Source organism: Octodon degus, unplaced genomic scaffold (assembly GCF_000260255.1).
Source record: "Octodon degus isolate 3935 unplaced genomic scaffold, OctDeg1.0 scaffold00221, whole genome shotgun sequence".
Classification (NCBI taxonomy): domain Eukaryota; kingdom Metazoa; phylum Chordata; class Mammalia; order Rodentia; family Octodontidae; genus Octodon; species Octodon degus.
In genome coordinates, this window is record NW_004524797.1 from 81383 (window position 1) to 108942 (window position 27560).

The 27560-nt window shown below is 44.6% G+C and overlaps 1 protein-coding gene across 1 annotated transcript; it reads right to left on the minus strand.

The window, feature by feature from the left end:
• Positions 1 to 15338: 15338 nt before the first annotated feature.
• LOC101580851 (tubulin alpha-1C chain-like) lies at positions 15339 to 21777 on the minus strand. The gene is made up of 4 exons (XM_004645230.1): positions 21712 to 21777; positions 17809 to 18031; positions 17527 to 17675; positions 15339 to 16310 (listed from the first exon to the last, which is right to left on the minus strand). The coding sequence occupies exons 1-4, from the start codon at positions 21775 to 21777 to the stop codon at positions 15339 to 15341; spliced, it is 1410 nt and encodes a 469-aa protein (XP_004645287.1).
• Between the last annotated feature and the right edge of the window lie 5783 nt (positions 21778 to 27560).

Below are 27560 nucleotides of genomic sequence, written 5' to 3' on the forward strand. Positions count from 1 at the left end.
GTCAGATTCTTTATGCATGCTTGAGAAACTCTATTACTTCCACAAATAATCTTTGTCATTTGTGTTGACTTCTGCTGTTTGCTTGACACATTTTAGGCATATATTGTTTTTCTTTGTATCATCTTGCAGCTGTTGAATTGTTATATCCTGCACCCTGGAGGCATGCTGGGGATCGAACCCCTGGCCCCTGCATCTGTCTAAGCAGATGCTTTAATCCACTGAGCTGTCTGGCCAGCCCTTCTATACCTTCTTTTGATATGCTGAATAATTCTTTCATTATGGTTGTCATTGCTTTTTTATCTGAGAGATTATTTCTGATCTGATTTATTTTATAACCTGATGGTGTTGTTTCTTTACTTCAGTTGCTATCATTTCAAAAATTTCAGGTGTGTAAGTTCCAAGTTCTATGTCAATATCTCCTGAACTTGTTCTGGGTAGCGTGGAGGACTGAGCTTGCATTTTGTGCCTTCATTTTGATATTTTCTATTTTTAAATTTTTTTTTATTTCTGTAATGACCCTTTTGAGTTTTTGTAGTAAGTAGCTATTTCACTAGTATCAGGGTTCTCCAGGAAGTCAGTACTTCAGAGATATTTTCTGTGTATACGAGATTCTTGGTTTGTGTCTGTCCCAAAATCATACCTCCCCAATTAATTGACAGTGGGATGTTAGTTTTGTTTGGTTTACCTCCCCGTCTTTTGGTGTAGGGCTGTGGTGAGGTTATTACCCCAGAGTCCCAGTATTGTTACTCAAGGGAAAACATCTGATTACAATAGATGTGACATCCTAGCTACAGAAGTACAATTAGCAATAAGCACAATTTAGAAACTGGCAAACTGGTAACTATTGGTTTTGTACTTTGGACTTTAGGAGCAAAGTCTATAGTTTTATACCAGAACTGATCACAAATTAGGAGTTTTACACAAAGTGTTTTCCCTTGTTATAATGGCGTTAGCCTGGGTTCCTCTGGATAAACCTGTTCCCATGTTTCGGGCCCTTTCCACGCTGGCTGCCCAATCATAGAGTAGAAATAATGAGCCAGACAGGCACCAAGGTTCCTCCAGATCTAGGCTTCCTAATAACAGAGGGCAGAGGGTAGAGTGCCTCCCCTCCCACATGACTCCCCAAGTTTCCAGGGGCTCATTGTCACTTCCATGATGGTGGGGTAGGGGTGAGAGGGAAGAGTTTCTCCCATCCTGAGCAGCTCATAGAAGCTCCCAAGGCTCAGTATGTGTACCTGTTTTATTATCTATCTTTTATTTGTCTCCTTCACTTACATACACTTTGACTTTATCACATAGAAGAAATCATGACATATTTAAGCTTTTGTCTCTGATTTATTTCACTTCACATTATGGATTCAAGGTCCATTTTCCAAGCTGAAGTAGTGGCACAAGTCTGTAATCTCAGAAATGGGGATGCTGAAGCAGAAAGATTACCATAAGTTCAAGGCCAGGAAGAACTACAGTGGGTTCAAGTTCAGCCTGAACTGCATACAGAGCCCCTGTCCCAACACCCCCACTAAAAGAGAGAAAGTGCATACATTTTCCTAAAGATAAATCAGTATGTTCTTATAGAAAAGTGGTATTCCATTGAGAATAACACCTATATTTTCATTATACATTCCATTTATCTGTTTATCATTTCACCTTTTATTTTGAAATGTCTAATTTTTTTGAGTTCTTCATATATTCTTGATATTAATCTTCTGTCTGTGTGGTAGCTGGAAAAAAACTTTTTTCTATTCTGGAGCTTACCTAATCACTGTGCTTGAGTCTAATTTAGTTATTATAAAGCAGAAAATTAAGGGCTAGCCAAATAGCTCAGTGGATTAAAGCACCTGTAAGCAGGGCAGAGGCTGGGGGTTCGACCCCCAGGCCTGCCATGCCGGCCCCACCCCCAGGGGTTCCTGAGACGGTGATTGAGACTGGGTGAGCTGGCGTGTGCCTGTAACCCCAGCTCTTGGGAGGCTATAAAGAGGCAAATCACTGTGTGTCTGATCTAGTAGTGAGACCCTGAACAGCCTGTAGACCCTTCCCTAAAATACAAAAAAAAAAAAAAAAGCATAAAATTACAGTGAATTACATGTCAGTGTTGCCTAGACTGCAGGCAAAAAAATCACTTCTATCTGTAAGTAATTAGTCTGGACATATTCTCATATAATACTTAGGTTCAAAACCATTTGAAAGGCAATTGTATCTAGGTAACTTGTGGGAAGAAAAGACAATTTGAATAGGATTCCCCTTCATTTCTACACCATGCATATTAATGCTTTTATTTTTATTTTATTTTTTTACTTTTTTGCAGAACTGGGGATTGAAGTCAGGCCCTTGAGCTTGCAGGCAAGCGCTTATCCTGCTGAGTCATCTCCCCAGCCCCCATTAATGCTTTTTTTAACAGGAAAGAATAATACTTTATTTTGGCACTCATTTTATGAAAAGCATTTTGTCCCAAGTCTAACTCCACAACTTACATGCAGGACATTCTTCCATTTTTGCCACTTCCTAGGATCGTGCATATGGCCATGAGTATGGAGAGAATGTCTTAGAACACATTATACAATTAAGGGTCTGACCTTAACACATGAGGAAATAGAAAAAGCATTAGTACAAGGGAGAATGAGTCTTTCATTTCTAACCAGGTCATTGATTCTTATATAGCACTAATCCTAGTACTCTGGAAGGCTGAGGCAAGAGAGCTGGCAATTCCAGTCCAGCACAGGTAACTTAGCAATTTAGCAAGGCCCAGTATCCAAACAAAAAATAAACTCAGGGCAGGAGATACAGCTCAGTGAAAAGACCTGCATTCAATCTCTAGTACCAAAAGTAAAAAGAGGGGCCGGGGAGATGGCTCTGTGGAATAAGCGCTTCCCTGGCAAGCACAAGGGCCTGAGTTCAATCCCTGGTTCTGCAAAACAAGAAAAAGACAAAAGAAAAAGGAAATATTCTGACCTTCTGAAATGACAAGGAATCAACTAACACACATTTATTGAATGGCATGATTTCTCTGTTTAGAGGTATTACAAAAATTCCTGGAGAGGTATTCTAAAAAGGAAACTGGCCACTTATTAAAGGCTACATCTCTGATAGCCATGTGTGAAGAAAAATAAAGAATTTTCAGGTAAACCATTGGATCAGGACCTCAAAATCCATTGGTTTTTCAATGTAAACTAGCACTCTAAATGTTCTATGTCAAATTTCGAAAATCAAGTGGAAATGCAGCCTATACTCCCATGTGAATTGACATACACAAGGGAATGAAAGAATTGTTCACCATTTCTGTGCAGGTGAAGAGATCCCATGCCTTCATAGCATAGTCCTGGAGTTACAACTTCAGTAGAGAATCACCCAAAACAGTACAACCCACAAAAGCTCTATTTCAATGCTCATTTTAACAAGATTATTCTCTACCACATGAAAAATTTTTCTCCCAATCCCTCTTCTGTACCTCTATCATGATACTGCCCACTACTTGGGACTAAATGTTCAAAATCAATATAATCAGTACAGCAGCCAGATCTACCTGCCTACAACACAGATCATCTGGCTAGACAACTGCCCATGTTTTTCATCAGCTATCCTCTTGTAATGTACTAGACTGTCCCCATTTCTCAAGAAATGCTTCCGCTTCCATACAACCCATCCTTTCAGTGAGGCTTTCCAGATGTGAACTCCACCCTCACTTCCTTGATTTCATTCACATTAATTTTATATCTTAAGACATGAAACTAAGGGGCACAAAGTGTTGAGAAATGTACTCAACTTTAGGAAGATACAGTCTGAAGAAGACAAAAATTAAGTAATAAGCCACACCCATATAATGGACAAGGTCAGAGACTAAGTAGAGTATACTATGTCTGGATAAAGCAAATGGAACTTTTCAATGAAGGAGAATAATTGAGAGTTGAAGAGAAACAATCTGGCGTTCCACAGGCAGGAAGAGACTTGAAGAAAATACAAATCAGTCTAGAGGCAGCTTGGTTTTATGGCCAGAAATAACCTGAGAGCAGAAAACAGCTGGGGATTCCGAGCGGTATTTTCCCTCATGGTGGAGTCAACAGGGGTTCCACAGTTCATGAGTTCCCTGTGCTTTCATGTTTCCTGTCGCAAATGGGGGTAAGAGTAGGAATCTCTCACTGTCTTCTCTTTTCATTGGTGTTTCCATTGATTTGAATGGTCTGGGCACAGGGTAAGTTTTTAACAAACATGAAAAATGAGAGTGATGTTCCAGAATTTCCTTGAGAGTTGATTTTCTGAGTACCAGCAGCATTTGCCTAACAATAAGCACTTACAATATTTAATGATTTATTCCTTTTATTAATATTATGCTTTTACCCTAAATAAACTAGGTGGGGAAAGTATCTTCTGCAACAGTCATTTTACTTGCTTCTTTCCTGATGTGGCAAAAGGAATATTGATGATCTGAGTTTAATTATCTTCTAGGTGAGATCTTGATGAAACTGGTACCAGCCCATTATCCAGAGGCAATGCTGGGCTCTGACAAGTTTCTGTTTCGGTGTATAATACTGTGGGTGGGTTGGTGTGTCTTTCTTATCTCTTTGCGAGGACAGAACGCACCAAACACAAAGACGACTTCTGGACCAGGGAATAATCACCGATCTTTGAGTCAGGAGTCATTGCTACCCTTACCTACACTGCTTCAACACCTCCCTGCACTTTTGCCTAAAACGTATTCTCCATCTTGCTGGCACCAAGGGACTAAGTTATATTGTCACTAATTTCCCCAGCAGGATATTGCTTTCCTACTTTCATTATTTTATCTACTGTGACACATACTTTTGTTTTCTATTATCTTCCATCAATGCAACAAAAGAAAAAACTTTTGCTTTCTATGAAAAAGGAAATGTGAGTGGGTATCTGTTCTATTGCATGATATGTGTGACAATCCTACAGCCCACTTACTTTCATACATACACATCATTCGGCTATTTGACTTCTAATGCAAGTTTGCAAAGACCAATCTGATCTAAATCAATACAATGAATGGGTTTTAAACATGTATTCTCTTTGGGGATGCTATAGCTTCCATGTGTGGCAAGATTAATTAGTGGCACTATGAGCAACCTGAGGAATTACAATGGACTATAGTCCTACAAAGCACAGCGCTAAGATAATATCATTCCGTCAACCTTACTTTTGGTATCCTTGCTTATAACTTGAAAGACACAAGCTGATTCATGAAAGATACTCAAAGTGCATGCAAGATACATGCTGCAATCCAGACCACTGAGGAGTGTGATTGGAAGATTTTTCTCTGCACTGTATACCTGATCTTTCCTTCCCTTACTATTGGGCAGCCACTGGTTATCTTGTATCTGTTCCTCAGTGTACTTCATATTTATTCTCAGTGCTTCTAAATGTGCTTAGGGATGTAAAAGTGAAGCACAAGTGGTATTTAGTGTTTAATTCTATTATAAAATGCATCAATAATTATGTTTAGTTCTGAAAAGATTTACCATGTCAAAATGAATGTGTAGCAGCTAATGAAGTTGATTATTCACGTGAAAGAATATTAAAATATTTGACTATACACACAAGTTTAAAAAGATTCTTATTTAAAACTTTCAGAGGTTTAAAGATTGCACTGTATATATATACATGTGTGTATGAATTTATAAGCTTGTCTATAATGTGAACCTTTAAAATTTATATAACTATATAAATAATATCAATCACTAAATTACAAGCAACTTATAAGAAGAAAATCACTTTAGTGAATGCTGGGCATCACTGTTCAACTTAATGAGCTGTGGGTCATTAAGGTTTGTGAACTGCCACCTCTGTTCACCCCATTTTCTTTACCTGTAATGGCTGTGACAGTAATAATGCCTACTTCAGAGCATTGGAGGATTGGTTACAATGCAAGCTTTTAGGACTAGGCCCATTGTGTATGCTGTATAGTAGCCAGTGTGGTGATGACGCCTTTCTTCTGCCTCTCTCAGCTGCTCTACTAAAGGCCTAGAGAAAAACAAGGGGTTCTTGCAGGGACTTACAGGAAAGGCAAGCAGCAAATTCGGGCTACTGGTGAGAGTATTGCTAAACAATAGGCCTTGGTTGCACCTTGAACCTACCATGTGGAACCAGCTGGTTAGAGAGGTATAGACAAGCATGGGGGAGACTGAGTGAGCACAGAGGTTGGCAGCTGGACTCAGAGAAAGGTTTTTCAGCAGCTGAATGCATGGATTTGTGAGTTTTGGAGCCAGAGTTTTAAGGATGAAGAAGTCCTCAGAGTATCCTACAGATGTGGGCAGCTGAGCCTATGCTAGAATAGAGTAAAAGGTCATGGGAGAAGAGACCCATCCCCCAGCCTGGACAGTGGCCAGCTGCATGACCCCAAGTGAGCTAGTTATCCTTACTGAGCTTCCATTTTTTCATCATTAGCATCATCATCATTAGGGACAATGACTCTCCCAGCAGGCAGCTTCTTAGCTGTGTTGGTCACCTGTTTCCGTGCCCCTGTGACCATGAGAAAAGAACTACAGAGGAGCAGGGACATTTTCCTAAGTGCTGCTAATTGGGTGCCAGCAGGGGCTGGTCTGAGGCCCAGGATTGGTGCACCCCTCCACTCCACATCTTGGGGACAGCATGGTCTCCTCCCCAACCAACATTCTTTGGCCAATCAGACTCAGACAAATGGGTGACACCTGTGATCTCAGCTACTCGAGAGGCTGAAGTAGGAGGATCATCTGAGTCCAGGAGCATGGACAGCATACTCAGGCACCATTAAAATAAATAAATAACTTAAAGGTTCCTTTGCCTGCTGCACCTAAATTGACTCACTTGAGTTTGACTCCAAATCTCACAGATGAGGAACCCCCTTGGTTCCATAGTTGTTGTACCCACAAAACCTAAGGCTCAGCAGGACAGGGAGTCTTCTCTGGGAGGCCAGACCCAGAAGGTGCTGCCAGTGGGCTCTCGGCCTACAGGACCCAAGGGGAGGCTCAGGCAGAGGGATCTGGCTTCCGACACTTCAGGATGTGTGCCCAGCCCAGGATGGCCACACGTCACCTGCTCTCAGAGTGACCTCAGAATGAAGTCCTTTCTCCACTGCCTCCAGCCTGGGGCTCTGCTCCTCCCATTCAGGAGCACCCAGAACATTTTTGCATCTTATTCTTTCCCTCGCTGCACACTTTAGCTGTAGCTGACATGTTCTGTGTGCCAGGTGCCAGGCTGAGCATGTCACACCTTGACTCCTGTAATCGCTTCCAACCCCGAGAACATCCTGCCACGTAGACCTCTGTGCTAGTCCCATTTGACAGAACGGGAAGAAACTGAGTCACAAAGGGCTTAAATAACTTGCCCCACCTCACAAAATTAGTAAACCAGTGTTCTGTCCATGTCTGCCTTTCCCACACCTGACAATATCAGTGAAGTAACAATCACATCCTGCTTGTCTTGACATGGTTGGCGTCTAACTCCAGACCGGAGTCAGATGTTTTCAAGGCACCTGAATCTCTTTCAGTTGTTGGTCTATAAAATAGAGACATGTTACTTCCTTCTTCTGGTAAGAAAACAGAATGACATCTGCTTCCTGCAGTTAGGCTAGTTGAGTGCAAAACTCTAGGGTGCAGGAAAGCTGGAATCTGGGGGACACCGCACAGCGACTTATCATGGTCTCTTTTTGAGACAGGGTCTTGCTCCATAGATCAGGTTGGGCTTGAACTCACTGTGTAGCCCAGGATCACCTCAAACTTGATTAATCCCCTGCCTCAGCCTCTCAAGTGCTGGGATCCCAGGCGCACACCACCACGCCTGGTTTATCATGATTTCTTTTTTTGCACATGAGATAGAAGTTATACATCAGAGACACCCTGAAATTAGAAGTTCTGAGCCCTGATTCTGCTCTTCCCCTGGGCTCTAGCAGCTTCCTCTACCCGCCTCCCAAGCAAAAGCCAGGGCAGAAGGAGGGCAGAATTTGTCTTCAGCTTCTCCTGCCGTCCTCTGCCCAGCCCACAGCCCCTAGTTCTGTCCTCAGCATGCCTCCACTGCTCTACTGCCTTCCTGGCTTTCTAAAACAGCTCCTCCCAGGGGAGAATAGAGGAGATGTGCCAGCAAGTCACCCTGCTCAGCAGAAGGCCTAAGGCCCAGCTCCAGGTGGCCGTAGGACCTGCCTCAGAATCACCAGGTCCCATCCTCCCACCCAGATCTTTGGAACCTCTAGAATCTGCATTTGAACAAACTCACTGTCCTGGCCCCAGGGCCTGGGCAGGGAAGCTGTGTTCCAGGTGGGAGCTGTCCTGCTTGCACATTGGCTACAGCTGTCTGCCTGTCAGCAGGCACCTGGGAGGGCAGTAGCAGCTGTCCTGCTACTACACCCTAGCTCCCCAGGATCTGAAAACTGATTTCCTGAGCTTCAGATAGCCTGGACAAAAGCTTCTCTCTGCAGCGAGGCTCAGGCCTGGAGGGTGGGCAGTGGCTGGTGCTGCCCCTGTGGCTTGGTGCCTGTGACTGAGCAGCAGGCAGCCATCCTTCCCCTTTCCCTGCGGCTGAGCCCCATCCAGTGCTGGGGACAGCCATCCTGTGTGTGCCTGGTGCCACTGGGCTGGGGAGGCACCAAGCACAGCAATAACTTTCCCTGGGCTGTGGGAGGCCACTGGAGTCAGTTCTGAGTGGACTTTCATTTCCGCCCCTTGTTCTGCAGCCTTAGGCCAGGTAACTCTGGCAAAGGGTGAGGTTGTTGGGAAGATTGTGAGCCACACAAGCTAGCTACAAATGCATCCCTTCCTCCAATGGCTGCACTCTGGGACTGTCACATGGCCTTCCAGAAATCTGAGCTCACTCCACTCTGGACTTCTAGGGTTTTAAAATTTGTCTAACCTACTCAGTGACCCTCTAGCCAACAGATTCCTGTTGGTGCACAGGTGTTTGCCACCTGCTTCCCAGACATCTGGAACCCTAGGTAGGAACACAGCTCTCTGCCCCAAACATGAAAGCAGCCCTGCCCCAGCCTCCTCACCTCCCAGTGGCTTGCAGTCTCCACACTGGGCAGGGTTGGCTGGAAGCCATGTAAGGCCTCTGTTGAGTGGCCACAATCTGGGGCCACAGTCAGCCCCAGCAGCCTGCACCTTCTCAGGCTGTGTCCACTTATGCTGCAGTTGGACTTTCCATTTGTATCCAGTGCGGGTCAGGAGGTTGCCAGCCACAGTGATGCCCAAGACCTGTGGCGGATTTGCTCTTGCCACAGGATGACTTCTCATGCTCCTGCCCACACATGGGGGTAGGGGGGAATCTTTACAAGGACAGAATCCCCACCATTGGCCCTTTGTGCTTCCAGTTCCCCAGCCTCTATTCTTCTAGGATACTTTTTCCCAACCAAAACCCTTTTTTTTTTAAAACATATATAGAGTGTGTGTGTGTGTGTGTGTGTGGCCAGCTCAGTCCACCAGGGGGCGGGGCTGGCTGGTGTATAGTGCTGGGGGATTGAACCGCTGTCCCTATGCTTTGCCAAGCTTGTTCCAAGTAGGTGCTTTAGATCACTGAGCCATCTCACCAGCCCATCAGCTAAACTCTTCTCTCACCCCACACCACTGTGACTGTTGAAAGCTTTCCAATTCCTTTCACATTTTGGCACATTTATAAAATAATCCTCATAAATTAAGGTTTACTGAAGAAATTGGAGGGGGTCACTCCCTGCTAGGAGCTTCAGGCTGTTCAAGTCATTCTGAAGCGATCACATGTAGGCATTCCCAGTCCAGTTCTCAGGGCACCCTACTTGGGAAACACTGGTGTAGAAAAACAGCCATCTCAGCCAGGCATTGTGGTGAATGTCTGTAGCCCCAGCACTGCAAAGGATGAGGCAGGAGGATCCTGAGTTCAAGGCCAGCCTGAACTACATATGGATACCTTGTCTGAAACACACACACACACACACACACACACACACACATATACACACCCTTTCGGATATAGTGAGGAATGACATTTAGCTGCAGCTGCAGGCTTTACCTGCTCCTTCTCACAGGTCTTCTGGACTAGGGGGTGGCTCCAGGACCACCCATAGTAGGCCAGCCATCTCTTCAAGGCTTTCATCCTAACCCTGCACCCTATCCCCAGCTGCAGGAACAGCCTGGCCCATCTGAGAGCCAGCAAGGTAAATTTTGTGGCTTAGGAACAGGCTCAGCACAGTCTTGATTTGCCCTGAGGACATAAAACACAGTTCTTCTCAGAGGAATACTTTGAAAAATGTCCTGAGCACACAGGTGACCTCAGGCTGAGGAAGTTTGCCATGTTATACCTATAGGTACATCTTTTTGTTCAACAATTAAATGTTTTCAGTGATACTGGAGATGAAACCCAAACTGCACTGAGCTACATCCCAGCCCTCTTTTGATGGTAAAGGGTACATAAGACACCAGCAGGAAAGAGATGGGAACTAGGTAACATCGGAATATGGTAAGTTGGCCTGGGGCTGCCAGATCCTCATTCGACCCAGGCTTGGTGTGAATGACCCTGCCGGGGAGCCCTCTGGATCTTCATTCAAGTCAGCACCCAGGCCCTGCCTGTGAGTGGAACTTCCTCCATCAGATAAGTCCAGTGGGGAACCCTACAGCAGAACTCCCTGCAGAGAGGCTAGAGGCAAGACCTACACAGCTGATCCAGGAGAGAACATCTTGCCAGAGTGGCACAGTGGGTTCACTTCCAAGGGCTGCAGCAGGAAGAAGTGGAGCATAGCGGCCAGACCCAAGCCACACCCACCTGGATGAGTTTGAACTTGGTAAGTGCTAAGGTAGAAACTCTATCTAAGCTCTCCACCAAAGATCAGAAAACAGTGCTATACAAAATGACAAAGAGAAGGAGCAAAATGCATTCTCGGGTTCCGAGCCCACACAAAACAAATGCAAGAGACAATAGCATAGAAGAAATTGGAAAGCACATACCTGAAATTTCTGAAATAATAGCGTCTGAAGTAAAGAAATAACTGCAGAAATGAGGAAATCAGATCAGAAATAATTTCTGAAGTAAAAAAAGATATGACAACTATAATGAAAGTAGTACTAAGTGCTTCTAAAGAAGACACTGATAAAAAAAAATAGAGAATAGAAAAATGATGGAACCTTGAAGGAGCAACATAGAAAAGAAATAGAATGCATGAAACAGATTCAAAGTGCTATACAGGAAATTAAAAGCTGGCAAAACCATTTGAATGAAAGTGAAAATAGACTCAGACCTTGAAGACACCACTGCAGATAGTGAAAATGTAAGAAAAGATCTCTTAAAAACAACTATGGTGCAGGAAAAAATAATTCAATATCTGCAAGATGTTACAAAGATGAACAACGTGAGACTAATAGACATCAATAAGAAGGAGTCAATATAAATTATATAAAAGCTAATAGCAGAAAACTTCCCAAATATGGGGAAATAATCTGACATTCAGGTAACTAAAGCATGTAGAACTCCAAATAACATCAACCCAACTAAAAGCACACCCAGACATAATAATCAAGATCTCAGAAATTCAGCACAGGACTAGTATACTAAAAGCTACTAAAGAAAACAAACAGATTACATTTAAAGAAAAACCCATCAGAATAATGGCAGATTTCTCTTCACAAACCATCAAGACAAGCATGGAGCAAAATACAAGTCTTGCAAGAAAACAAATTACAACCCAGACTAATATACTCTGCAACTCTCTTTCAAGTATAATGGAAAAGTGAAATACTTCCACGACAAAGAACTACTAAAGAATTTCATGATCACAAAGCCAACCCTATATAGACTACTAAAATATATCCTAGAGAGGGATCAAAATGACCATAACTCCATGACTGAGAATGGAAATAACCCACCAAATAGGGCAAACAAACACAGGAGAAAAAGAGGCATACAAAAGCAATCTTTCAATTATTCTTCTGTATACAGCAGCAAAATATTTCCATCAGCATACTCTACAAATGGACTTCTCCTGCACCCGATGGGTCATGATTCTATCCAGGTCTACAGGGCAGATATCAAGGAAATAGCAGTAGCTCAGTCCCACAAGTGACACCTGGCCATCAGTAAGCATCATGGACATTGTCCATGTCTGTCACATACTAGAATTTTGTGCGATATCCTATCCCCAAACTGTTAGAAGTGCTGGTCATATATTTGCTATTCCAGTATTTATGTTATGTTTTATTCTTAGTAATTCTTTACTGTCATGAGAACTTTTTCTTAGTGGAATTGTTTCTGAAATATCTGATTTTTAATTAATATTTAATTAATTTTCTGAATATTGTTTAAATTTAATTTGTTTTAGGATTTATACTGTATCTTTGACTTACAATCTACCTATAAGATATAGTATGATATTTTCTCTTAGTATTAGAGAAACTTTTTTTTTTTCCGGCAGAACCAGGGATTGAACTCAGACCCTTGCACTTGCCAGGCAAGTGCTTATTCTACTAAGCCATCTCCCGGGCCCTAGAAACTTTAAAAAGTATATTTCCATTTTCCATTGACTATTTGTCTTTTACACACACACACACACACACACACACACACACGAAAATATATATATATATATAAAACCCAACATAAGATACTGTTTTGTAGAAATCTTCAATGACCTTTTAAGTGAGTTCATCTAATATATTTTACATTGTCCTGCATAACTACCATTTTGACCATACAGCAACTTCTCTTGCCTTCTGGATTATGCTCTTTGTTATTTTCTATATGCTATGCCTGGAGATATTAGAATATTTTGAGTTTGTATAACTGGAAAATATTTTACTTTTAGGTTTTGTTTTGTTTTGTTTTGTTTTGTTTTGTTTTTCAGAACTGGAGATTGAACTCAGGCCCTTGTGCTTGCCAGGCAAGTGCTTATTCTACTGAGCCATCTCCCCGGCCCCACTTTTAGTTTTCAAAGGTATATTTGCTAAGCATAAAATTCAATGAGGAGAGATATTTTTTTCTTTCAGTCCTTTGAATTAGCCTAGTTTCTCACACACTTGCTCTTTTTTTCCTAATGTTGAATAAGATGCTATTTAATTTTGTTCTTCTGTAGCTTATTTTCTTATGTATATGCTTTAATGATTTTTTTCTTTACAATTAGTTTGGGACAATTTCATTTTTGTGTATCTTGATATGATTTTATTCAAATTTCTTGTGCAAAAGGTTCATTTTTCTTGGAAAAGTGGTGCTATAATTTCAACTAAATTCAGAAATTTAAATCTTTAAATATTGCCTTCCCCTTTCTACTTTGAGAATTCTAATTCTATGAATATAAGTTTCTTGATTTTGGCACAGAATGAACTATTATATGACTGATCTATAAATTCTTCACTTTTATTTTGGACAATTTTTGTTATATTAATTTGTAAATAATTTACAATGAGCAATCTATTATTAATCTCATGCTATGTATTCATTTCAGAAATATTTCTCTAAAATTCATTCTGTGTATCTTATATCTTTCACATTTCAATATTTGTCTATAATTTTTAATATGCTATTTATTGATTTTCAAAAAGTTAATGAGGAAAAAAGGGACTATGGTAAATCATGGTGCCAGGGTGAACGCTTTCAATGCTTCACCTAGGAAGCAGCCCTGCATCAAAAGCAGCCCCTTCCACTCCCTGTCTTTACAACCGTCAGAGGCTCTCGAGCCAGCCGTACCCATGCCGTTAGCGCTCAAGAGGCCCACTGCTTCCAACAGGGGCTTTGCTGTAGGTTCAGAAGGGGCAACTCTGCTTGCCCATCTTTTCTACACGCATTTGACTTTCCTTACTTCAGATACTGTCCGTAACATGTTGCATCAAGGACCAACACCGTACCAAGCTGTGGCTTTTCTGTCATCCAGCTCTACCTTCCTTAAATAGTAACTCCGTTAGTACAGTATTTGACATTCTGCAGGTCTGGAGTAAGCAATATTAACAAGGCCTTCGCACATAGCTAATGAGAAGTGTATGGAGCCCATCCCAGACCTAGAGTGTGACAACCTGTACCTGAACATCTACAGGTCATTCTCATCTATGTTTTCATTCAAGTACTTACTTACTATATTGGCCACCAGATAATTCTGTCACCATCTAATGTTCAAAATGAAACAAACTACAAAAGAGGGGACTGCAGAGATACTGGAAATGTTGACTAATCAGGTGGCTTAATAATAACAATGCCCACATGGAATCCCAGCTACTTGGGAAGCTCAGGCAGGATAATAAACTTTTTTTAATATTTATTTTTATTTATTACATTTATTTATTGTGTGTGTGTGTGTGTGTGGCCAGCTCAGCCCACCAGGGGGCGGGGCTGGCTGGCATGTGGTGCTGGGGATCGAACCGGGGTCCCTGTGCTTTGCCAAGCTTGTTTCAAGTAGGTGCTTTAGACCACTGAGCCATCTCTCCAGCCCGGATAATAAACTTTAAGACCATCCTGGGCAACTTAATGAAAGTGTCTCATCTTTTAAAAACAGAGTGTTTGAGCCAGGTGTGGTGGTGCACACCTACAATCACAGCATTGGGGAGACTGAGGCAACAGGATCACTGAAAATTAGAGGCCAACCTGGATTATATAGTGAATTTAAGGCCAACCTGGACTACATAGTGAGACCCTGTCTGAAAAAATAAGTAAAAGTGTTTATAGGCAGATGTGATGGTGCACATTTGTGATTCAGCACTCAGGAGGTTGAGGCAGGAGGATCACTGGGAATTTGAAGCTAGTTTGGGTTACAAACAGAGTTCAAAGGTAGCCTGAACTGCATAGTGAAACCCTGACTCAAAAAGATCAAAAAAGGGCCAGCCAGATAACTCAGAAGACTAAAGAGCCTGTTTAGGCAGAGCCCAGTGGCCGGGGTTTGATCCCTGGCATAGCATGGTGTGCTGGCCCTGCCCCTGGAGCATACTGAGAAGGAGACTGAGACTGGGTGTGGTGGTGCATGCCTGTAATCCCAGTGCTTGGGAGGCTAAAAACAGGAGAATCACTACTGATCTATGTAGTGAGACCCTGTAGACCCTGTACTAAATACATTTTTAAAAAGACCAAAAAAAAAAAAAAAAAAAAAAAAGATACTTAGGATACAGCCCAAGTGCCTCCTGGGTTCAGTCTCCAATAGAGATATAGCAAGACCCCGTCTCAAAATTTAAAAACAAAAATATTAAAGGGTTGGGGATGAAGTTCAATGCAAAGCCCCTAAGCTTAATCCCCAGTAAATTTCAGGTGGCTCATGTACTGCCTCAATTGGTCTTACTGCAACAAGTATCTACCTCAATTCAGAAGCCAGGCTGCCATTTAAATGCAAACATTTTTATTGACATTTAAGGCTTAAATCCACAGAAAAGGAAAAAAATGTGTGAGATGAGACAATGACATGCAAAATCACAACAGAAAGATTAGTACTCTTCATCCTCATCTCCCTCAGCATTATCTATTCCAACTTCCTCATAATCTTTCTCAAGGGCAGCCATGTCCTCCCGGGCCTCAGAAAACTCCCCTTCCTCCATCCCCTCACCCACATACCAGTGAACAAAGGCACGCTTGGCATACATCAGATCAAACTTGTGGTTCAGTCGACTCCAAGCCTCAGCGATGGCTGTGGTGTTGCTCAGCATACACGCAGCCCGCTGTACTCTGGCCAGGTCTCCATCAGGCACCACAGTGGGAGGCTGGTAATTAATGCCCACCTTGAAGCCAGTGGGACACCAGTCCACAAAATGGATGCTGCGCTTGGCCTTGATGGTGGCAATAGCAGCGTTGACATCTTTGGGGACCACATCACCTCGGTATAACAGGCAGCACGCCATGTATTTACCATGGCGAGGGTCACACTTCACCATCTGGTTGGCTGGCTCAAAGCAGGCATTGGTGATCTCTGCTACAGAAAAATGTTCATGGTAGGCTTTCTCCACAGAGATGACAGGGGCATATGTGGTCAGAGGGAAGTGGATGCGGGGATAGGGCACCAGGTTGGTCTGGAATTCTGTCAGATCCACATTCAGGGCTCCATCAAATCTGAGGGAAGCAGTAATAGAAGATACAACCTGGCTGAAAAGGCGGTTCAGGTTAGTGTAGGTGGGGCGTGGAATATCGAGGTTTCTACAACAGATGTCATAGATGGCTTCATTATCTACCATGAAAGCACAATCAGAGTGCTCCAGGGTGGCATGGGTGGTAAGGATGGAGTTGTAGGGCTCTACTACAGCTGAGGAGATCCGAGGGGCTGGATAAATGGAGAATTCCAGCTTGGACTTCTTGCCATAGTCAACAGAGAGACGCTCCATCAGTAGGGAGGTGAATCCAGAGCCAGTGCCCCCTCCCAAGCTGTGAAAAATCAGGAAGCCCTGAAGACCTGTGCACTGGTCAGCCTGTAAAAGAAGAATTACTTTTACTATCGAGACAGCTGGTGAAAGTCACAATAGACACTTGGGCAAAGTGATTTCTGACATAATTCCACAAGACCTCACAGCGCTGGAGTTCTCCACTCAGCAGGGCTACCTGGATAACAAACTGCTACGTCAAAAGATGACTATTTTGTTGTTGTTCCATGGAAGAATCTTGTTATTTAGTCCAGGCTGGCCTCAAACTCATGGCAGTCCTCTGCCTAAGTCGCCCAAGTGCTGGGATACAGGTGTGGGCCACCATACCTGACTCAAAGGATGAATTTTGACCCTTACAAACAGTATCCCGGTGACAACCCTGTCTTCCTCAAGGTGCTTTGAGCTTTGTCAATGAAAGAAGTTGCCTGAGACTTTTCAGCCTCAGAGCCAGCTCACTGCCCTGATAAAGCTCAGGACTGCTTTGCTGCACCTCAAAGCTTCAAAGGTTCAATGGCTGCTACCTGCTTCTGTCCTCAGAAAGCTCCCGACTCCTCTCCCGCTTTCAGCTTCATTGGAGGTCTCCACTTTCAGCTGGACACAGCTACACTGGCTTCCTGTGGCCTGAACCCTTTTGTGTGCCGAGAGCCTTGCTCATGCCAAAAAGTGCTACTACTGAGCTCACCCCCCCCAGCCCTGAACTTTATTAACATAGGGCACAGGCCCAGAGTTTTTTGAAATGAGTTTGGTCAATCAGGCACACGTAGCAGTAGCTACTTACTCAGCATAACTAAAATGACCTAAAAAGGGGTGAAGGCTCAGCTGGGAGCAAGGAGGCTCAGTGGTCTTAAATGTCATGGATTGTTAAGGATTCCCTGTTCTCATTTTGACACCAGGTAAATTGCCCTCCCTGAAGGAACAAGCACAATTTCCCAAATCAGCAGGAGTACGCACCCTTTGTGACAGCTGTCCCATAACGCAGGACCATCTGGTTTAGAAGGCCATTTAATGCAAGAGCATCCCAGATGTCATTTTAATTGCCACAAATGATTCTCATAGATTGGCCAGCCATGGTGGTGCATGCCTCTAATCCCAGCACTTGGGGGCCTGAGGCAGAAGAATCATGAGTTCAAGGCCAACCTAAGCTACACAGGAATTTAAGGCCAGCTTGGACTACAAAGTGAGACCCTGCATCAACAAACAAAATCAAAACACTTCAAGAGAAAACTCTAACCCCAATGTAAAATATTTAAAGTGCTGTGCTTACCAGTTTCCGAATTCGCTCCAAAACAAGGTCAATGATTTCCTTGCCAATGGTGTAGTGCCCACGGGCATAGTTATTAGCAGCATCTTCCTTTCCTGTGATGAGCTGCTCAGGATGGAAGAGCTGGCGGTAGGTACCAGTGCGCACTTCATCTGAAAGAAACCATTTCCCATTACTAAAAACCTGCAGGCACTTTCTCTAGCCTGGAGTATCCACAGAGCACTCAGGCTGCACCTCAAATGTGAGCACCCTGGGAAATCCTGTGAGTGTCTGAGGTCCACTCACCAATGACTGTGGGTTCCAGGTCTACAAATGTTGTCCTGGGCACATATTTTCCAGCATTGGTCTCACTGAAAAAAGTGTTGAAAGAGTCATCTCTGGCCCCAATGATCCTGCCACCTAGCATCTGGCCATCAGGCTGGATGCCATGTTCCAGGCAGTAGAGCTCCCAGCAGGCATTGCCTATCTGGACACCAGCCTGGCCCACATGGATGGAGATGCACTCACGCTGTGGGAGGGAGAAAGGAAGATGTCAGAATGCCACATCAGATGAGAAATGTCATACCTAGATGACTGGCCTTCAAAGACAGATAGCCACTTTCCAGGAAGCACACTTGCCCCAGGAATATTTCACAAGTAAAACTCTTTGTCAGAGCTGGCACAGTTGCCGCACGCCCATAATCCCAGCTACTCTTGAGGCTGATGCAGGAGGATCACAAATTCAAGGCCAGCTGGGGAATTTAGGGAGACTGTCCCAAAAAAAAAAATGAAAAGGCAGAGGATGTAGCTCACTGACAGAGTACCTCAGGAGTCTGGCTCCCAGTATAGAGTGCAGCAAAATCTTCACTGATGACATAATTTAGAAAAACACACTTTGGAGACCAGATGTACTGATGAACTACCATGCAAAGCAGAACCCTTGCCTTGTAACCACACACCAAGTTCAGGTTTCTAGCTTTGAGAATGACACAAGCTGTTTTACTAGCATTACAATTCTGATCCTTCCTCCTGCCCCCATCTCTTAGGATAAATGCCTGCTGATTCCTTAAACTAATATGAAATTCTCCCTTCTAGGGCCGATTCATTCTTTCTGAAATTGTGTAATTCCTGAATTCCAGTATCTCTTTAACCCTATTCTTTACAAGAGCTTCTTCCTCTCCCCTTGAGAACCAGCCTAAACCAGCAACTCTAATCATGACTCATAGGGAAAATGCTAGACAAGTAGCAGGCAGCTGTATTTTAAAAATCATGGTCAGAGGGTTGGGGATGTAGCACAGAAAGCATGGCGCCTGCCTGGTAAGTGTAAGGTTGTGAGTTTGATTCCCAGTAGCCCCCCAACACCCCCCCCCCGAAAAAAATTAAATATTCTCAGAGCAACCTTTTCACCTAGTGAAAGACCCTTTCCTTTTAAAAGAATCTAAACTTTAGGAAGAACATTCTTCCTTTTCTTTTTGGTTTTTTAAGATAGGGTCTTGTTACACAGTTCACACTGGCCTTGCACTCACTATGTAACTCAAAATGGCCTCAAATTCAGTTATCCACCCACCTTAGCCTCCCGGTAGTGATGGAATTACGGGTGTGTGCCATCATTCCTCACCACCATCAAATCTTGGAGGGAGGTTAGCAGAGGTGAGAAGAATTGCTATCCCAGCATTTAACTGTGATAGTTTAAGAAATTAGCTGCTTCATAGAAGAATGCTCTCACTGAATCCAGAAACTGTACTGAGATATATCTCTAGCCCTTTTTATTTTTACAGACAGGGTTTAAGTTGCTAAGTTGCCCAGGATAGGTTTGAATTTGTGATCCTCCTGCCTCAGCCTCCTGAGTAGCTGGGATTACACTTATGTGCTATCATTCTTGGCTACTGTAGAATTCTTGAAATTCTAGAATTTCAAGGATATAACATGTGTAGGAAAATATTTGTTTTCCTTTCATTTCTATTTAAATTTCTTTTTTGAGGCAGGGTCTCTCTGTGTGGCCCAGAGCTGGCCTCAAATTCTCAGGCATCCTCCCTCCTCAGGCCTAGAATTATAGGCCTGTGCCACTACACCCAGCTAGGTTTTGAGTTTTCAAAAGTTTAGCCAGTAAAAAACTAAGTTAAGAAAATTTTGCCAGGTGTTTCGACACATGTGTGTAATCTAAAATGCTTGAGAATTGGAGGCTGGAGAGCCACAAGTCCAAACCTTGCCTGGTCAGCAAGGCAAGTAGTGAAAGCCCAATGACAGACCAACAGAAGGACAGACGGACGGACGGACGGACAGACCAAACAGAAAAAAAATTGAATACCAGCAACATTCTTGAGGGTCCTAGTTTCGTAACCCCAAATATAAACCCTACTGCTTACCACCTTTGATTATGATCACCATTTATTATGATCATCATTTCTACGTATTCTCCCCATGAAACAATTGAGGCTCCTGACCACATCAGCAACCTCAGTACTACCTGTGACTACTGGCCCAGCTCTAGGGATGTAAAGAACAGAAGTTTTGGTTCTAGAGAGCCATTTTCTATTTACTGTTGTATCCGGTCTACCTTTATCTGAACTTTGGAAACTACAACCACAGAACCTGGCAAGAACCAGACATCCGTTCCTGATAGACCTAGGCAAAGCCCAAGCAAATACAGTGCCATATCTGAGAAGATCCACTCATTCTAAGCACTTCCTTAACGGAAATCTTAGCCATGCAGGGTGGTGCACGCCAGGAATTCCAGGCCTCAGGAGGCTCAGGCAGGAAGAACACCAGTTCAAGGCCAACATATACATAAACACACACATACATGTATCAAGACCCTGTCTCACAACACCCAAAAAACACAAACCAACAATCTTTTTTTCTTTCTTTGGTTTTTGGCCTCACACTCCTGGGCTCCTCCTGCCTCAGCATCCTGAGTGCTGAATTACATAGATGTGCACCACCACACCCGGTTTATAAATCTTAACCTTTTAAAAACATCTTTGTCTAGCTGGGCAAGGTAATTCTAGCACTCTGGGAGTCTGAGTGGGAGTCACTCAGGGAAAAGCACAAGTCCAAGTTCAGCCTCGGCAACATAGTGACTTGGAGACACTGTACCAGGCTGTCTGCTGTCTTAAAGCTCATCATAGTCAATAGCACCATCCTCCTCTCTCAAGCACCATGTGGGGTGGGGGGGAGGGCAAGGGTAAGGCACAGGTGAGGTACTTTCATTTTGATTAAATGCATAGCAACTGTCTCACTCAACACCTCCCCCAGCCCACAGCACCTGAGCTTTCCTATAGACAGCTGTGCTGCTCTGCTCTCCTGCCTTTTTTGTGGCCGGCTCAGCCTGCCCTGGGGGCAGGCCTGGGGTAGCATGTAGTGCCAGGGATTGAACTGTGGTCTTTGCAGTTGCCTAAGCTTAAAAAGGCACTTTAGGTCACCGAACTATCTCACCAGCCCCTCTTCTGCCCTTTAAACAGCCCTGTTTCTGCATCTCCTTTACCAGATCTTCTGGGTCTGGCTTGGTGAGTCAACACAATTTGCTACAGTCACAAACACTTTCACTGCTGCCTTTAGCCTCTCAAAATTCATGTCAGCTGTTCACTGCATTCCTTTAACAAGAAGATGCTATTTTGAAGCACAGGATACAAGGACACTTATTTAAAATGACTTCCTTTAGGTAGACTTTCCCTAAGTATTGTTTCCAAATCCTCTGGGAAGATACATAGAAAATGCTCAAGTAGGTGGCAGTTGGGATCAAATTCAGGTCCTCGTGCATCTTAGGCAAGGGCTCCGTCAATGAACTACACTTTCAGCCCCAACTTTTTTTTTTCTTTTGAGATGGGGTCTCCCTATGTAGTTAAGGCTGTCTTTGAACTTAAGTAGCCTAGATTGACCTCAAACTTGCAACCATCCTCCTGGCTCAGCCTCTTGGTGGCAGGATATGGGCACCACCAAGCTTAGCTCTAACTTTGTGTTTCTTGAAGACTGAATAAAGAATATACCAGTTAATACTGGTTTATTCTGGTTCTGCAAGAAAATATTCTTTTATAGATCTGTTTCTGAAACCTGGTTTCAAGTAGAAAGCTTCAAATTACAAACATCCTACTAAATTAACACTAGAAAAGCAGTAGGCAGGGACAGGTAATCATTGCCTTCCCGGAGCTTGCCTTCTCCTCATGCGTATTGGTGCAACTGGCAGTGCTCAGAGCTGGATCCAGGACTCACCAGCGAGTCACAGGGCATGGACAGCCACCCAGAAGGGAATGCACCATCTTGCACCTCGTCCTCCATGGTGGCATCTAAGGTAGTGGCAAGATGTGGCCACTTGAAGAAATGCAGGGAAAGACTTTAGTGTTTCCAAGTGCGAGGGGTCAATGTGAAGGCCTCCTGTCCTTCCTAGCGCGGTGGTGGCCCTTGGGGTGGGTGCACTCTCAACAAAAGGCTGGGCGGAGGAGATGGCTCAGCAGAATAAGCGCTTCCCTGGCAAGCGCAAGGGTCTGAGTTCAATCCCCGGTTCCGCCAAAAAAAAAAAAAAAAAAAAAGAGCTGTTAACTTTCTAGACAATGCCCGAGTGGCACTTTCCAGCCTGAAGCAGGATAGGTTGGGTAAGTGGACCTTTCCCAGCCTGGCAGCCACGGGCCAGGAAGACCTGACAGGGCGGGAGGCATGGAGAGCCCTCGCTGGCCCCACATGCAACCTACGGACCTCTGCACCCTACGAGTGCCTCCTTAATGCCCCAGCACCCCGACCCCCACCACTAACCATGATGGGGAAGTTGTAGGAATCAGCAGCATCGGAGAAGGAAAGAAGGGAGTAGGAAAGGATCTCTGACTGACAGACACCCCAAAGCAGTCCCAGGAAACAGAGCACGGAGCTGGCCTGCAGGGGCCTTTATATACCCAGCCACCTGCAGGTGTCAGGTGAAGGGGGCAGAGACCTGCCCAGGGAAAGCTCCTCCTGCCCTGAGCTAGGCTTCTCAGGGTTGGCTCTCAGGAGGAGGCATTGAGCCCATGAGGCAGGTGCAGTGTGGGTGCGGGCAGCTGAGGAGCTCAGAGAAGATTGCTTCCCCCTCTAGGGCTTAATGATTGCCTGGGGGCTTTACACCTGCATTCTCACATTTTGGCTGTCTTTAGGTGTCTGCCTAGCTCCTCTTTCTTACTAGTAGGTACGGTCTACAGCCATTCCAGCCTGAAAGACTGCAAGCTCTCTTACTAGCAGCTGTAATTGATTTTCAGTTCATGATAATAGCTGTCATTTTCTTTCTTTTTTATTTTAATGTAATACAAGTAGCTATTAATATTTAAAAGCACTCTTTTTACTTTCTTGAAAAAATAAAATTTCATAACAAAATAACTTGAGGATAACAATAGTTAGTATTCTGTGCAGCACTGTTGCAGGTAGGAAACTAGCACACCAAGGAGTTCAGACAGCAGCCTTCTATTTGCAGTGCAGGCTACCGAGGAGAACTGAGTTTTCAAATCAACCCAAAGTCAGGTTGGACTGAAAACAGGTTATTTCTTACATGATTCATTGTATGGAATACAAGAATCATGTCCCACACTGCCAGGCACTGGGGATGGAAAGAAGGGTGCTCATGAGGGGCGAGTAGAGTTACACCCCTGATTGGGCCAGTCTTTCCCCACACGTGGCATGACCTTCAAGCAGGCTAGAATCTGCATATTTTCTTAATTAAAGGAAACCCAGTCAGCTTGACCTCTCAAGTTGATGGAAACAACAGGAACCAGACAGTCAAGGTTTTTAGCTGAGTTTGATACACCAGCTATGTGATAGGCTGCAGGAGCCTGTGGCCACAAGCCTCTAATTGATTTCTAACTTTTGCTATAATGCACTTACAAGTCCGCTATTCTGTAAGTAGCAAACTTATAACATGGTGTCATAATCTTAAAAGGATGGCCACAATGTTGCTCAGAGTACAAGTCAGACCAAAACAAAACAAAACAAAACAAAAAAAAAAAACTCTTACAAGAAAAGAAACATACAGAAAACTAAAAACAAAATAGCCATGATCTTCTTTTCAATGAACTAAGAGAAACTAGTAGTATAAATGAAACAAATTAGCATGTATGTTAAAATATTTTTGAAACAATGGAGTAGATAATTTGGGGGCCCATTATTTGACCTATTTCCTATTTTCTATTTTGACTATAAATATATAGTTTCTCACATAAGAAAAACCACATGATTATTTTTCTCTTGAAATGGGCTCCTAAGATGTTGCCCAGGCTGGTCTCAAACTCCTGGCTGAAGCCATTTTTCAAGTACCGACCAGTAGGGCTCCAGTCGACTAGTATGCCATAGGCCTGGTGGCTCTCATTTTTTGATTACTTATAGAGCAGAGTAGTTGGCTTTTCACACTACATTACATTTCATCCACACCACAAGCCTTGTTTGCTGTTGTACTCATTTTATAGATGGGGAAATCAGAGCTCAGGGAAATTAAATAATTTGAAGTTCTGTCAGTGGGAAATGGAGCTAAGACACCAACTGCAACTGCCCTTCAGCCGGACCTTATTCTACCTTGTCCTAAATTCAAAGGTCCACTTTTCAAAACCATTATTTCAAGTAGGATTTCATAGCTCCTTTAAGTCCCTGTATGTCCTGAGGGCTTTGAGAGCCCCTGTCAGGTTCAGAAGGAGAAGTGACAGGACCCAGGTAACTTTTTGCTTCTGCACACTTTCATCCTGTCATCTGAGCTCTTAAATCCCTTAAGCCATCTCTGAGACAGAGTGTAAGGAAATACTGAGAGAACAAAAGCCATTGTTCTACAGAACAGAAGTTACAGGACTTTCCCTGGAAGTGGAAGAGGCCGAGTGAAAGCAGAACTGGGTTTCAGATACAGAACGGGCAGAACCCAAGACACCCAATAGCCCACAACAACTGGCCTCTGCAGAAATAGGCAGGTGTGGTTTCCCTTTTCCAATTTGATGCACATTTGCTCCTTCAAATGTTTATTCAATGCATATTATGAGGCAGGATATTTTGAAATTTGGAATAATTAGCATTATAATGTCTTAGTTTTTGTTATTGTTTTGTTTGTGTTTTTGAGGCGGGGTCTCACTGTGAGTTTAGGCCTGCCTGGACCTCACTATGTAGCTCAAAATGGCCTTGAGCATACAGTGATCCTCCCTTTCTGTAGATAATACTTCCACGGCCCTCCCAGAGTAGCTTCAAAATGCAGCCTTCTGATTTTCTTCTTCTTGACAAAGGGTGTGAGCTGTCTCTGGCTGGGCTTCCTCTCAGCCTTCCCCTCCCCTGTGATGCCCTACCATGGCCCCACATGAGTTCAGGATTGGAGGAAGGAGAGAAGAAAACATTACAGCAAGGATGACGGTGGTCCCGACCTCCTAATGCCCTATCATATTTCAGTTCCTCTCCAGGTCCCATCCTCCTGTCTCCTAATAGCAGACCTTTATCCCTTCAAATGTAACATATCTGGGGGGACCCAGGATTTGCATGAAGAAGGTTAGTAATTAATTATGAAGAGTTAAGGAAACCTATACAAACACAAATGCCAGCCAGGCCTAAGCAGGAAAATCTGAGAGGCTGGTAAAGGTGAAGAGAGCACAGTGGCCAAGAGTTACACCTCGGCAGTCATCTAAAGGGAAAGGGCAGGCAGCTGCAGCCTCATCCCATGTACACATGCACACAAAGGCTGTGAGGGGTTGTGTAGAGGGGTTCAAGGCCAAGTGAACTGTTGTTTCATTTTAGATAAAAACAACATTTGGTGAATACAAGTGTCGCTTTTGGAACTGGAGATGAAAACACAAGGCAGCAGCACAAGCATGATGCCTGGAGCTGCTCCTGGAGGCAGTGCGACATGGGCAAAGTCCCTGTTTGCCTTGTACTCCGGCAGCTATCATAGTAACTACCCGAGGTTATGAAAATTAATGAGATAACCCAAGTAAAGCACTTAGCACAGTGGTTGGCATAGTTAATGCTCAAAAAATGGAAGCTACTACAATTCTTAGGGGCACCCCAGCCATTCCACCTACCTACCATTCACCCTGGCTCAGTGTCCGGTTAGGTTTAGTCCCCAAAACCAAGCCAGTGAGCTTGCGCCATAAAACCTGAGTATCTTTTGGGGATGTAGTGTTGATGCACTGTGTCAACTTGAGAAGTTTAGGAGCTTAACTAAATCAGTTCATCAATTCCACACCCTAGGGTGTAGAAGGTCACTTAGAGGATACAAAAGGGAAGTGAGGAAAGACAGAGGGTTCAATTTCCTCTGAGGAGCTCCAGTCTTCACCTTCAGCTTGAGCGTCACATCCGGGCTTCTAGAGCAGACTCTTGGCTTCCGCCTTGGATCCTTCAACCTTTTGGTGTAGACTCGTCAGCCTTCATTGCAGACCCATGGGCCTCCTGATATCGACTTGCAGGAACACTGCAGAGGACTTCAGACCTGGCACTGAACCTTCAGCCTCCAGTGCTCAGATGCCCTCTAAGCGCTTCCTCGACCCACACTGTGACTGACTGTGGCTGACTGTGCAAGTCAATCTTGTAATTCCTTATGCATTTGTACATCTTGTGTTATGTCTGTTCCTCTAGGAAAACCCTGACTCATACAGGGGTTGACTCTGCAACTAGCACGACCCAAGTGACCAGTGCTCTGCATGTCACACAGCCTCAGGTCACCTATCTGGGTCTCTGCGACTACGCTGGAGGAAAACAGAATCTGGTCTGAGTTCAGTAAAATGTCAGGGTTGGAGTCCTGGCCCTGCCATTGGCCAGCTTTCTTTCCTGGGGCGTCACTCTCCCTCTCCCCCCCCCCACACACACACACACAACTGGGCTACTCAGGTGGCTTCTAAGAGACTGATACTCAGAGTCTTTTCATGTCACTCCTTGTTCTAAGTTCTTTATACATTTTTGCTCATTTAATCCTAATGATCTTCTGATGTCATTACTATCTATCCCCATTGTACATACATGAAAAATCCAGACAGCAAAGGGAGGAGCAGCGTTCAAACTGTGTTAGCCTGGTTCCCCAGCAGGTGTGCTGTCCCAGCCTCACCAGGTCTAGGGGGCTGACTCAGGGAATGCTCCCTGCGTGGCAAACGGAGCTGATGGGGGTGGGGGGGGTACTTCACAGCTCGGCCCAACCTGTACAGGAGCGAGATCTGGGGGCCCGGGCTCACTCTGCTTGCTAGGAGCCTGATTCCAGCATTCAGAGCCCTGAGGGAGGGCAGCGCTTCCGTTCTTCCCAAAGCACCAGCTGCTCTGGGCTTGGGCTTTCCTTGCTGGTGAGGTTTAAGCGAGGCGGGGACTCTCTGAGGGAGGGGGTACTGTCGTGGGTGTGTCTCCTCCAGCCGCAGTGCTCAGCTTACCCTTCATCACGTAGAGGAACAAATTCTTATTTTGGCCTGGGTGGCAAATAGTGGGAGGAAGGAGGAGCGGAGCACCACGGAGATGACGCATTTAGCACCTTCAGGGGAGGCGCCTGCACCCCCGCCGCGGCGAAGCTTCCAGTCCAGGCAGAGCTGAGCGCTGCAGACGGACGGGTAGGGGGCTGGCCGTGTCCCCCTCACGGCCCGCACGCACAAGGTCAGGAAGCTTCTCCCTGCGTCGGACCCCAGGCGCCGCGTCGGACTCCAGTGTGGCCAGGCAGCGACACAGGGGACCGAGACTCTGGAAACTGGGAGCCCACGCGGGTCCAGTCCGGGTTCTCGGGTAAAGCTTCCTGCAAGGGCTAGGCTCCATCCCTGTTCCTGGGGTTCTAGTGGAGGCTCGGAAGGCGGGGCGGCTGAGCAGGCCAAGCTCAGACCTCCCAGCTCTCTGGCCTCAGACCTCTGCCGCAGTGGCCCTTCACCGCCGCCTGACCACCAGTCCCCTTTCCCGCGACTTTTTTTTTTTTTTTTTTTTTTTTTCTCGGAACCGGTGATTTGAATTTAGGCCCTTGCGCTTGCCAGGCAAGCACTTATTCTACTGAGCCATCTCCCTGGTCCTTTTTTTTTTTCGGGGGGAGAGGGCGTGCATCTTCTACAAACAGCCAGTCCTGGAGCGCTCCTCCTGCCTCTCTTGGGGAGCTAAGGCAGCCGGCCAGGTGAAGAGAAGGC

Bases quoted from the DNA above. Each gene is read 5' to 3' on its own strand.
- LOC101580851 (XM_004645230.1), bottom strand. From the start codon at position 21,777: ATGGAGGACGAGGTGCAAGATGGTGCATTCCCTTCTGGGTGGCTGTCC. The intron at 18,032-21,711 runs GTGAGTCCTGGA...TCCCTCCCACAG, and splicing joins CCATGCCCTGTGACTCGCTG to CGTGAGTGCATCTCCATCCA. The intron at 16,311-17,526 runs GTAAGCACAGCA...CTTCTTTTACAG, and splicing joins TGGAGCGAATTCGGAAACTG to GCTGACCAGTGCACAGGTCT.